Raw genomic sequence first — 13912 nt, forward strand, 5'->3', positions numbered from 1 at the left:
CTTAGACTGGGACAGTGCAAACACATGACAGGTATTTGATTTTTCTGGTAACTGAGATCCCCAAAGGTCCCCTGCATGAACAAAAAAAACTGAATATACTTTGAATATATTGAAAAAGTGTTATATACTGTAAGGGAAAATGATAAATATTTAAATAAATATAATAAATATTATAAAAGAAAAATAATTTTAGAAAAACTATTATTAGAAACATAATGTAAAATGTATGATCAAATGTAATGCAGTATAAGTATGTAATACACACATTTTAGAATGTTTAAATATTTTTCCTATAAAATATTTTCTATAATATTTATTATCCTAAACTTAATTTGATGACACATGTGTAACATATTAATTGCATTAAGTCACCAAAATGAAAATAAAAGGAACAAAAGCATAGTTGCAGATGCACTTTAAAAAAGAGAGAGAGACTTACTTATTTTATTTATTTTTTAAGACTGCAGTTTTGTGGTCAGTAATAAAAGATGTTTGTCAGCAAATTCACCCACCTTTGACAAGGGTGGGGAACGAGACGTGATGGGTGGGAGAATTTAGCAACTGTATATTCTTTTGTGTGTGTGTGTGTGAGTGTGTGTGTGTGTGAGTGTGCAAAGGCAGCTCTTATCATCAATCACAATGTTTCTCTCCTCTGACATCCCACTTTATCACTCCCTCTTTATCTTCCTCTTCTCCTGTTCTGATCCTCTTTCAATGCTCATTGAATGGTCATTTCCTCTCTGTCTGTTGGTTTTGCCCTGTCCTCTATTATTCCTTGTTTTGATTTCCTTCTCACTGTCACATATATTTGATGTACATCTGCATTTATTACAGAATGAGTCTCTAAATACAAACTTTTTTGTTTTGCCTGTTATAACGCTACAGCTCTATAAACACCCTGATAATCACCTAGTTTAGTGGACTGCTGATAAAGATGAGTGTTTCTGTCTTTAAAGGCTGGTTTGATGTCATGCTGTGATTGTCCTAGTGTTTAGCTCACGGTAACTGATCTCACAGTCAGTGCTCCTGCTGCGAGACACTTTCAACCGTCTCTCCTCCTGCGCTCGGTCTGTTTTTTGCTACATTGCCATTTTGTGATCATTGCAGTTGTATTATTTGGCTCATATAGTTTGGTTTTATTTACATGCTACAGTCACTCAGTATCATCTGCCAGGGGAACAGTGCTCGCCCAGTGAATCTCTCGACCCAGTTTGTGAACAACTTCTTAAGCGCAGCTTTGCCACACAAACTGAAGTGCCCTTGAACACAGATTAGTGTGAGTTATGATGTATGAAATCATCCATGGATCTCTCTGCAGGTTAACTGTGCTCATGACTCTCAATGTTGGAACACAGATTCCATCCCAGATTCTGTTCCATTTCAGTGCTCTGTTAGATAAGCAGCATACATGAGTGACATGAGTGTTGATTTGATCTACTCATTGAATGTGTGATGCCAGGATCACCAGGAGTGAAGTGTTTGGGAGGAAGATGAATCATTTTTACAGTGCCAATATTCATCAGGCAGTCTATTTTTCTTTATTTTCTATTTCTCAACTAAGTTTCAGCAAGTATTTTTTTAAGCTTCAGCTTATAATATATATACAGCACATCTAAGATTAAAATAACACTTATAAAAATTTATAGAATTACATCATAAAATAAAATATCTAATAAAATGTACATTTATTTATTTATTTTAGACACACTCTATTCATTTACTAACTGCTTGTTTTCTTAAAAAAAAAACACTAGCTTCTCTAATCTTTTTGTATTCTATCTGTTTTCTTTTTATTTATTATACAATTAACAAAAGCAAAAAAAGCCCTCTAAAACTAGCTTGCTCTATTCTTTTTCTATTCTATCTGTTTTCTTTTTATTTATTATATAATTAAAAATACAAAACAAATAAAAAAAAAACTATAATCGCTTAGTATAAAAAAAAAAAAAACGTTATAGCACTTGCATATCATTGCTGTCTTGTTGATTTTGATTTCTACAAAAATCCCCACTAAAAAACCAAATTTAAAAAAAGAATCATCAAAATTACAAAATTTAAATTAGTGTGTATATATATATATATATATATATATATATATATATATGTGTGTGTGTGTGTGTGTGTGTGTGTGTGTGTGTGTGTGTATATACGTATATATGTGTGTGTGTAATCTTAATTAATTTAATAAATATATTTAATCTTAAATAATTTAAGAAATCTGAGATATTGTATAAATTGCAATGGCATCAGTATAGTATTTGCATACTGAAATCTGTTTGGTCTTTCCTCTCTTGCATGTATTCACTGTCATTACATTGCAGACCGTGTCTGAACCAAAGCCTAAAATCTAAACTTATGTGACACTTTTATTCTTTTGATGCTTTGCAAGGCCTGCTATTTTCTTTGGGAAATGCAATCAAGTTTTTTTCTGTACTCTTTTATGATTTCTGTGATTTGTTTTCATTTAAAATAAGTTTTGAAATAATATTTAACAAAATAGTAGAATAGAATTCAGTGAATTCTCTAAAATTATTAAAAATGTAATAACTTGTTTCCAAATTTTTAACTTTTTTTTTTTTTTTTGCAGTGATCTTCTATCTTCAAATTACATTGAGAGGCACATATCAAAGGAGGGGAAGTCAGTTGTCAAAAAAGTGAGTATAAACTCTCATTCCAATATCAAATATCTGCTTTAGACCAGAAGTATATTATACCTTTAGCTCAATATTAATCTACTATTTTTTTTAAAAAAGTGTATACAACCAAAAAAATGTATTAATTCATGCAAATGCCTTGACCCCCTTCTTTCCACTCTATGACTATGTGTGTGAATAGTGGAACAGTGGAACAGTGACTATAGTCTGATCAGATCTGTGTCTTTGAGCCATGCTGGGATTCTCAACTTCATTCTGTCAGTGAACTGAGGCACGTGTGTTCAGATGGGACACATCACACCCAGAGCAGGTGTTTGCTTGTTTTAGCCCAGTGGCTAAAGTTTGATTCTGATGAAGGCCTCAGTGACGACATTCAAATCTACAGCGGCCTCATGCCCACAAACCTGCCTATAAAGCCTGAGGAGACATTGTGCCTGTTGTCATTCTTTAAACAACATGTTGCTTGTAAGAATGAATGAAAAAATACAGCGGTAGGTTCTGTGAGGAAGGAGGGAATAACTGATGGATGGATGAAAAGTCAGAGGATGGAGAGAGAGCCACTGAACAGGTTCTAGAGCAGAAACACAGATATATTTAGCTTAATCTCCCCATTGCAATAGTGAACATCCTCTTAGTTTAACTATAGATGTAAAAAGTACAATGGGATTAATGAATAATACAAAAAAGCTATCATATAGCACATGTATATTTCTCTGAGACCATATCTTGGTGGATCTAAAAGAGGACATCTTGGGATTTTGTGAAATACCACATATCTGGGGGTTTGACCACAACAATGTAAAAATAATTGGTTTTATTAATTTTTTTAAAACATACATGTAGCTGACATCATAATTACATAAATCACAAGGAAAGGGGAACAGTAGGTATATTATTTTAAAATGATCATTATTAAAATTATTATTAGTATTTTAGATTATTGTTTTTTTTATTTAAACATCTCAGAGAATTTTTATCTATTACAAAGAAAAAAATTATTTCTTATATATATATTCCATTATATATTTTCACCCATGTTAATAGGAGAAAAAAACAGTATTTTTAAATATAAAAATAGTTTAAGAAAACACATTTTGCTATTTTTTTCTATTTTTTTCAGTTAAAAATAAATAGAACAGAAAATAATAAAAATAAATTTTATAGAAATATATTCCATAAAATTAGTTGAGAAACTATGTGCAATGTTTATTTCCTATATGTTTTCCTTAAGCTGCGGTGAAAAACATAGTTGTGGACTGAAAACAGCATTGAATTTTTAAAACAACTAATAATAAACAGACTACTTCAAATATTTGGGGTTAGTAAGACTTTTTCAGATGTTTTTGAAAGAAGTCTCTTATGCTCACTAAGGCTACATTTATTTGATCAAAAATTCAGCAAAAACAGAAATATAGCAATTTTAAAGAACTGTTTTTTTTTTCATATATTTTAAAATGTAATTTATTCCTGTGATGCAATGTTGAATTTATAAAAATGTTTCTTATTATTATGAGTGTTGAAAACTGTTTTTGCTGCTTAATATTTTTGTGGAAACTGTGATACATTTTACAGAATTCTTTGATAAATAGAAAGATAATTGAATAAAATAGGGCTGCACGATTAATCGAATGTGATTGTCATGTGTATCATGTCAGTAAAGCCATTTCTGTGATTAGTAGTAAATCTCCAGCATGTGCTTTCAGATGGAGCAGCATTTACTACACAGAGCTGTAGTTCACTGACAAGCTACGCAAAATCACATTATGGCAGACGATTTCCATCTGAAAGCATGTGAAAATACCACATTTAATAACATGTTTTTACTCCAAACTCACTTTATAACGTCAGTCGAGTGTTTGAAATAAATCCTTCTGTGAGATGATGTGGCTTCTTACACAGAATAAGGCACACAACATATTTCATTGTATTCTAAAGCCTTGTCCCAAATGGCACACTTCATGTGCACTTTAAGTCTTGACTTACACTGGCCACTGCATGCGCGTGTCCGTTAAGTCCACGAGATCGTAGGATGTCCCATTCGTCATTTTAAAATTCAGAAGCCTGCGAGCTACGCAGCCGACTTCTACCCGGCAGTCAAAGCAGCATTACGTAACGAAAGTGTGGACTATGAAGAAGAATGTGAGGGTTTAGGGTGCCATTTGGGACAGGGCCTACACTGTGATAAAAGCGATTAGCATTGCATTATATACTTTATTATAATAAAAATTATAATAAGACAAACTCAGATAAACCATATATTGTCGTAGTCGTGTGTTTATTAGTTACGTTGAATTAATGAAGGCAGTTAAATCTTCTATTTATTTTCAACTGCTATAGCCATTTCCTGGGTTTCTTCTGCGAGGTGTATTTGGAGTTTCAGCGCGAGAGGGCCCTCTGGTTCTCAGATGGAGATTTACTGCTGATCACAGAACTGTGTTTCGCTGAAAGATACACGACAATCGCATCTTCTGCCTAATCGCGATTTATCGCCTTTGTGATTTAATTTCGATTAATCATGCAGCCGTAGAATAAAATATACATTGTATATTTATAGAGAGATGTGTTAACTGCATGAAAAGCCAGCATTTTTTAGATTTTGGACACAGCCTGTCTTTCTGTGTTTCTTGGCTCTAATGCATGCTGGGTCATTATTCTGAGAGGGGCTGTTTCTACAACAACTGCACTCCTCAGGAATGTCTCTGTGTTTGTGTGTGTGGGGTAGAGACTGCCCTCAGCTCTTGATTAGCTGAGAACTCTTGAGGACAGAAAGTGCTACATGTGGAAAAAATAGGCAGAAGTGCTCCAGAACACGCTAGAGGAAAGAGAACAGCAAAGGAATGGATAAAACTCTACGTATGAAGCTTTTTGTTCAGTGCAGATAGAGAGAAAGAAAGAGGGATGAAATGAAATTGATCTACTGGTAAATGCTGCAGCCTCAGTCCTCTGAGAAAAAGCAGGAAGAGAAAACCTGCAGCCCTAATGGCAGTCGAGCACTTACACTAAAAACATTTCATAAATAACATACACACTCAGGACTGCTCTTTCAAGTCTTCTCATCACTTCAGTACAAACAAAACTGGCCAGTATAAATGTTGACCCAGACACATGCAGAATTTATACATTTAATGTCAACATAAAATACAAAAATCCATGATCTTGGCCTTATTGGTGATACTGGTTTCTAAGTTCAATATACAATAAGTTAATGTTAAGTAACTTACATTTTAGACAATAATGCCAGTTACTTTTTCTGTTACTTTTAATTGCCAAAGAAAATAGTGGCAAACAAAGCTGCAACAGACTATTGTGTGTCTCTGAGTAACACAGCAGTGGCGTTTCATTCCTGAATGAATCAGCGTTTATGAATGGTTCTGTTGAATGAATGTTTCAGTGGCTCAGTTTTTAATTCTTGAGTGAATCAGCATTTCTGAACAAGTGAGTTTAATGCATGATTCCGTGACTCGCTCACAGATATTAATGAATTGGCATTCTGAACGAATCGTTTCAAAGAATGAGTCAGTGATGCACTCATAACGACGGTCATTTGTCGCCACCTACTGGTGTAACGATGTAACATACAGAAAGAGTCATTAGTTATGTTTCCATCCAAAGTTGCAAATTTAACGTGTGCGCGAAACTATATTGCATAAACAGTATTGAATAAAACATTTGCGAATAAGCACCATTTCCATCCAATGAGTCAAAAAGAACTAAACCGTCACTTCCTGATAAACTGGCACTTAATATCACTAAGAAAATAGGAGAAGCCACTGAATATAATAATTTCCATATATAATAAATTACTTGTGCCTCAGTCAGAGCGAGCAGATGAAACACAATAAATGCGGTCATTGCTTTCGGAGGTGGATACCTGCTGTTTGAGAACGCAGTCGTGTAAGACAGTTTTGGGAGGCAATTATACAGAAATACTTCGACGACAGACTTTGCTCAGGCATTTCAGAATGAGCCTAAACAACATTTCAGATGCTGTGCAACGAGATCGGTCCACCGCTTAGTCCGGTTATGTCGTCCCAAGTCACTAATAGCTATTGAAAAATCCACATTTCACATTTACTTTTATTAATTTATCAGCTCTTGGAAAACCAGAACTAACTGCTGGAAAGTCCAGTGAATTACAACTCTTTAAATAAAATGTACCTTGTCTCATTTGATTATTTTCTCTTTTTATTTGGAAACTGATGGAAGCAAATCATGATTATGCATAACAGATGAATAATAAATCCGGCAACAGATGCTTCACATAATGCAGCATTTAAGTTAAAAAACAAAACAATAAATTTAATATTATAAGAGGGATGGTTCTTCTGACTTTTCTTACTAAATTCTGATTGAATTAGCCACATTTAAAGCCATTAACATCAACATTTGTGATTATTATTTGTTTCTCCCTGCAGGGTGGAGAACACTGTTACTACCATGGGAAAGTACGTGATATTCCAAAGTCATATGTGGCGCTTTCAACTTGCCATGGATTACAGTAAGTCCTTCTAAAGATGTGCTGCATGTCTGAATGAACATACAAAAGCAGTTACAGTTGCCCACAGAACTGTCGGTCTGTTTCTAAGACACATTCATAAAAGAAACACGTTAGCAGGCCAAAGCTGCGATTATCCCATTCAGCAATTAGAGCTGTATAATTACAGCATGCTATTATCTTCCTCTCATATCACACACTGATGCTCTCAGCGCTCTTTGTGTCTTATGTGTGTTTCTTTCGTTCTCCCCTGTACTGATGCTGTAATGCTTATTGCATCACATCTGGCCTTTTGATCCTCTTTTGCAAGTGGAAAATGTTATATTTGTTGTGTTTGTAAGATTTATGTTTGTATTATTGGTTACCAGCTGTGTAAACCTGAAGTAATCCTAGCTGTGTTCCTGAGCCGCTCATGTGCCTGAGGAGAATTGAGTTAGTCTCTATAGAGCCTTATGAACACACACCACCTCTATGCGTGGCCCTCTGGGATAGCTCAGTTCCTTCCGTCTGTATTTTTAGTGAGAGAAGGAGTCAGGTCAGTTCCATCTCTCTCTCTCTCTCTCTCTCTCTCTCTCTCTCTCTCTCTCTCTCTCTCTCTCTCTCTTTATGTGAATGCACAGAGTCAGGTCAGATGTAGCTCAGAAATAGAGCAGCAGTGCTCTTCACATACATAGTCATCATTGAACGTTTACAGCCTTAATATCTTCTCCTCAAAGAATCACATATGCACAGATTTAGGAGGAAATGAATTGCTTTTGTTGTTTGTTTGCACATGCTCTCTGGACAAAAGAATAAAGAATTCAACATATTTTATTACAATATAGTGTACTCGTAATGTTATTATTTCAGGACAGTGTTCACAGTTTTTTTGTTAAATGTTGATGTATGTTTAAATAAATATATAAAATATTAATTTTAGTTGCTAAGACAAATATAGATGTCATTAAAACTAATTAATATGATATTATGAAATACTGACAAAATGTAAAGAATATTTTCATTAACAGAAAAAAGACTAAAATACAAAAAAATTTGACCTATGTAAAATCTTTTGTTTTTATAATTTTATGCAGTTTAGTTTAAAAGGAAATGTACATTTGTTAAAAGCCAGGTTTGTTCTTTGCAATAAACAATACAGTATACTTAATGTGTTTTAAATGAAAATGTCTCATGAATAAAAAGTACACTATTGCTAAAATTTTGGGACATACTTGAAAGATCTCTTTTGCAGTATTTATTATTATCAAAAATTCAGTAAAAATAGTCATATTGTGAAATATTATCACCATTTTAATAACTATTTTATATTTGAATATATTTTAAAATGTATGTCCAGCATCATTACTCCAGGCTTCAGTGTCACATGGTCCTTCAGAAATCATGCTAATATGCTGATTTACTTTATTATCAATGTTGAAAACAGTTGTGCTGCTTAATATTTATGTGTAAACTGTGATACATTTTCTTTGATTATTTTATGAATAAGAAATTTAAAAGGACATTTATTTGTAAATGTTATTACACTATAACATTAAATATTACACACTTAAAAGGACCTTACTATAATATTACACCATCCCCTGCACTGAGGATAATCAACGACGTTGCTAACAAAATGCGTTTTATTGTAAACATGTCATCTGTAAAAAACCGCTTAACACCGCATGCCATTATCCAAATTGTGAAATAAAATAAGAAATTAATCTTATTTACCCCCAAACGGAAAAGTAATATGAGTATCATAAAAAAACTGTGACATATAATGAAGAAAGTAATAATGGTCACTTAGTGTTACACTTGAATCCTGCAACATCTGGGAACTCATACTGTAACGCCATGGGTAGATGTGCATTTATGATCAGAAACGCTCTGAAATTCACCAACAGTAAACAACTGGGTGACAAACAGGCATTACCACACTGTGTAGTCAAGCTCATGAAAGTTTGCAGGAGCGGTGCTGCTGAGACGGTGAGTTTTTATGGTTAAAAACTACCCATTTCTCGAAACAGTGGAATGACCTATATTACCATCAATGAAGCAACTGTGGCTTTGCATCACCTGGGAACTGTGACATACAAACAGTCACTCCATTGTTAAAAAGGACCCAACAAAGGTTGGCCAGTGAGGAAGTTTAACCCCTACAAGCTCTGAACAGTGATAGTTACTGTTCTGTTTTTTGTCTGTTTGGCTTCATCTACAAAATGACTCCCTACAGAGAACGACTGATAGAATATTGGTGCTCACCCTGCCCACTCTAAGAACTGTCATCCGGAGTGAGGAAACTTTCAGATCTGGATCCCCTTCCAAGTTACCTTTTGAAATGCCATCTGTACCAGGACAGGTCTGGCCAATTTAAACAGAATGTAGCAAAAATGTGCCATTTTTTAAAGGTCCATAATTCTCGACATGACTTGTCATCTATAGCACAACATGTTCATACAAATTTGATGTTTTGTTTTTTGTTAAAATAATAATAATTATCTTATGAACCCCAAACGGAATTGTAAATATGAGTATATAAAATAAAATAATAATAATTATCTTATGAACCCCAAACGGAATTGTAAATATGAGTATATAAATTATTTATGAAACCCAAATACGGAATTGTCAATGATCTGTCATATAAGAGAGTGTCTACAAAGGAAATGTATATATCTTTGTGTGATTGAGAACAGAGTGTGTATGTTCTGCTGATGAACTGGCATTCATATATGGGTCAGACAAAACAGCATTACATATGAAAAACCGCACACTGCATCATTCTATTCATGATATCTCTTGCAGACATTGCACCTAAAGCCATGTGTAGTCTGTGAACTGTTTACAAAATTTTCTCTAAATGACTCTCAAAAAACAGAGACAAACATGTCTGTCTGTCTTTTTGTTTTTTCTCTAAATGACTCTCAAAAAACAGTGTGAGCCTAGCATCTGTCTTGATGAACTTTCATTTTCTGGTTTTCCACTGAAAATTCTTTTATGATTCATTCATGTGTGTCTGTATTTATGAATGTAGTCAGGCTAAAGGGCATTATATCATCCTTCATATGCTTTCAGAAGTCACCTTGAGTGTCTCGGCACTGTCTGGAGGCTCTCTGAGAGTCACCGTCTGATTGATCTAAAAGATAAATTCCATCAGAGCAGAGAATGATATCCTCTCTGCATGTCTCAAGGCTAAAAGAGATGTCTGAACTCACACATAAACACACACACACACACATACACAGTCTCCACTATGTCTCATTATTACTCAAGTATTATATTGGTACATAACAAGTGTGAGAATTACCTGCATTTGGACAGTCAGCACTGAAACATCTAGATGGACGAATCTTATTACCGTATGCTAAACCTTTTTGCACAAAATTGCATTAAAATGCATAGTAACCACTTTTATATACAAGATGATAACTGGACGCCCCTCACTGAATTAATCATGCAGCATGATGAGGTTTATGTGCAACAATGTAGCATACAACTGTTAACTGCATGGTTTTTATAAATTAGTAGGCAGTATACAGTATATACTGCGCAGAATTAAGCAAGAGTTGTGCAGAATTCTGAATAGAAGAACTTCAGCCTTTTATTTCATCACAGTATTTGTCCATAAGACAGATATAAACCTCCAACTTTAAATGCTTTTTAAACTTTATCAAGATTTTGTCAAACCAGCATCCAAAGTTTTGTGACAAACTTTGCTTCTAGTTAAAAAATTACAGTTTTTATTAAATTCTTAAATTCAAATTCTGACAGTACTGTTTTTCATTAAATCAGTAATGTACTGTAGAGAACAATGCATTCTGGGCAATAATTTTAACGCTAAGCAACTGCTGTTAATTTTACTGCCCATTTTCAACACTAATCTACTGTATTTATGTATTACAGTTTTGTATTGTAGTACGCAATGCATTATAGGCTGTCCATTTGAAGCAATAGCACAATGATGGCGCTGAACGGTTGTTTCACATGAGTTTGAGTAGAAGTAAGTCTTCGCCTATCCTTGTTTGCGCCGCTCACGACAGGAATATATTTGGAAAGTAGAAGAAAACTGATCGGAGGAGAGGGAACTTTGAACCTGACTGCAGTGAGGACTGAGGAGCTTGTTCTTTTAAAACTGGACCAGTGACTGTGATGAGCGGGAAGACCTGAAACTGAAAAAGCGCTGCCTGAAACGAACTATTGGTGTTCTCTGCACTTATGACACATCGAATCTCATAAGAGAGAATTTAGAAACTGACTGCAGCGAGGAGCACATTCTTTTAAAACTGGAGGTCTTTGTCAGAGTGTTTTCTCTCACATCCAAATCACCCTAACGGTGACCGATGAGCTGGAACTGAACAAGCCGGAATGGTGCTTGAGAATGCTTATAATAAGTGAGTGATTATAAACACATCAGTTGAAGAGGGTAAAATTCTGTCAATTCACTGTAATACATAATTTATTCCCAACTTTAAGTCTTTATTAAGGCTTTCAGACTGTGTATTATGGCACTGTAAAACACACAAAATTATTTGTCACATTTATTTTTACACATTATTGATTGTTAAACTTTTAAAACACAATTTCTTTTAACTGTATGAGCTATATTACAGAGTTTGTGTTTTTATTCTTTTATGCACTTTTGTTTACAAAAATGTTCATGTTGCATTTAAAGGGGTCATATGACGTTGATAATTTTTTTACATTTTTTTATTTGGTGTAGTGCAATGTGTTTACATGGTTTAAGGTTTAAAAAAAAAATCATTTTTACAAAGCTCATCGTTCTGAAAAGCGCGGTGTGTTCTGATTGGCCAGCTATCTTGTGTGTTGTGATTAGCCGAATTCCTCAAGCATGTGACGGAAATGTTACGCCCCTTATCAGGTTCAGGAACACATGAAATCGGATCATATGGCCCCTTTAATCTTGCCTGTTTTTGTCCATTGCGGGTGTTCTTGCTTATAAATAAATGTTCACCTTTTATTAGCCTGATACTGTTGCCTGTGTTTTTACTGTGGTAATTTCCTTATATGATTTTATTTTCCAACCTATTTTTTGAGTGTTTTATAAGTTCAAATAATCACAGAATATACTCCATGTATTTTTACAGTAAATGGCTGTACAGTAATTTCACAGTATTAATAATGTAGAATTACAGTATATTGCTGGTGACTCTGCTGCCAGTATTTTACTATAAAATAAAAAAAATACTGTAAAATACTGTTTTGTTTTTACAGTAATATGCTGTAAAGCAGTTTCACAGTATTCATACCATAGAATTACAGTAGATTGCTGACGACTCTGCTGCCAGTATTTTACCATTATTTTACAGAGATTACCGATATTTTTTACAGCGTATGCATCACCATCTCTCTCTTTTTCTTTCTCTCTAGTGGAATGTTCTTTGATGGGAACCACACATACATGATTGAACCAGGAGGAGAGAATACTACAAGTGTAAGTATAGCGGATTCCTGCATTAAACAAAGCAAATATCACCCATATCAGTATTAGAAGATTCATATGTCATCATGTTGTTTATTAGATATAAAGTAAAAAACAATTATTGTATTGCCACTGTTTTTATAGCATACTTGCTGCGTCTTTACTTTGGTTTTAAGGTGTCTGTAGATGAAACTGTAAACTTGATAGTGATTGTTTGAGGCAAGGAAACACCCCAGAGCAGTTTAACAGGGTTTTTCCTGTGCAGACAGGTCATATGTTGACTGATAAGCCCATCACACAGTCGATAGAGATACCTGACTCTGCAAAAGCGCAGCTATTATCTGCTAATGGCAGAATCCTATGTGAACACTGGCAGAGAACAAGGAGGGTGTATCTGGGAAAGACAAGCTAAAGCTGTGTCACTGAGACACTGAGGTTTTAGAGAGGAAATATAATTTCTCAGTCACAGAACGATTATCTGATTCATTAAGTGACTTACAGAGGTACATGCTAATGAAGAGATCTGTGTCATTTAAAGCAGCGGTGAAATGCTGAGATGTTGAAGTTCTTTCATTAATGGGAGATTGAAACCTGTTCAGTGACACAGAAGGGAGTTTATGATCCATTCACAGTTTGCTTTCTTCTCTCAGCTTTGCTTTATCTGTTCAGTCACACATATTATAAGTCCGGAGTCTTTATGCCATCAGAAATGGCTTACTGAATGAAATTCAGCATAATTCACACAAATGTTTATCTTTATAAATGTAAATGTATATTAAATATTCATATTTCTAATAATGCTTAAAGATTTTATAAACACAGGTATACACATTTTACAACAATGTGGTAAAGTTTTATATATATATATATATAAATATATATATATATATATATATATATATATATATATAAAATTTGTTTTTTTAAAGATTATTTATACATAATATATATTTATATTAATAATATAATATAATATAATTTTATATTATTTATCTAAAAATAGAAATGACGATTATACACTATATGGTATATATAATACACATTTAATAAATAATATATGACCTATAAATAAAATAATTTAATTTCAGACAGACAGGGAAAATAAAAAAAAACGCTTGAATTGATGACAGATTGGTTGATTATAATGGGATTAATAGTTTAGAACCATCTACCTTTGTTTTGTATTTAGAGCTCAAAACCTTTGTTTCTGATTGTTACTGGTTTCTAGTTTATCTCCAAGTTAATAAGCAGGTTGATTTAATTTTTAACACTCCGCAACCGCTGTTTCTTCTGTGGGAATGTGAGGAATCCTTATCTTCTCACTTTTGTTGTGCAATGCTT

General features: G+C 33.8%; 1 protein-coding gene across 2 annotated transcripts in view; it reads left to right on the forward strand.

Moving 5' to 3' along the window:
• Window positions 1-13912, forward strand: part of LOC109090698 (disintegrin and metalloproteinase domain-containing protein 22-like) — a 60586-nt gene that overhangs the window by 16034 nt on the left and 30640 nt on the right. For both annotated transcript variants that reach the window (XM_042773070.1, XM_042773071.1), the window contains exons 4-6: window positions 2588-2654; window positions 7070-7152; window positions 12520-12583. In XM_042773070.1, the coding sequence (XP_042629004.1) occupies window positions 2588-2654; window positions 7070-7152; window positions 12520-12583 (214 nt within the window). The remainder of the gene's footprint in view (window positions 1-2587; window positions 2655-7069; window positions 7153-12519; window positions 12584-13912) is intronic.

Source organism: Cyprinus carpio, chromosome A16 (assembly GCF_018340385.1).
Source record: "Cyprinus carpio isolate SPL01 chromosome A16, ASM1834038v1, whole genome shotgun sequence".
Lineage (NCBI taxonomy): Eukaryota > Metazoa > Chordata > Actinopteri > Cypriniformes > Cyprinidae > Cyprinus > Cyprinus carpio.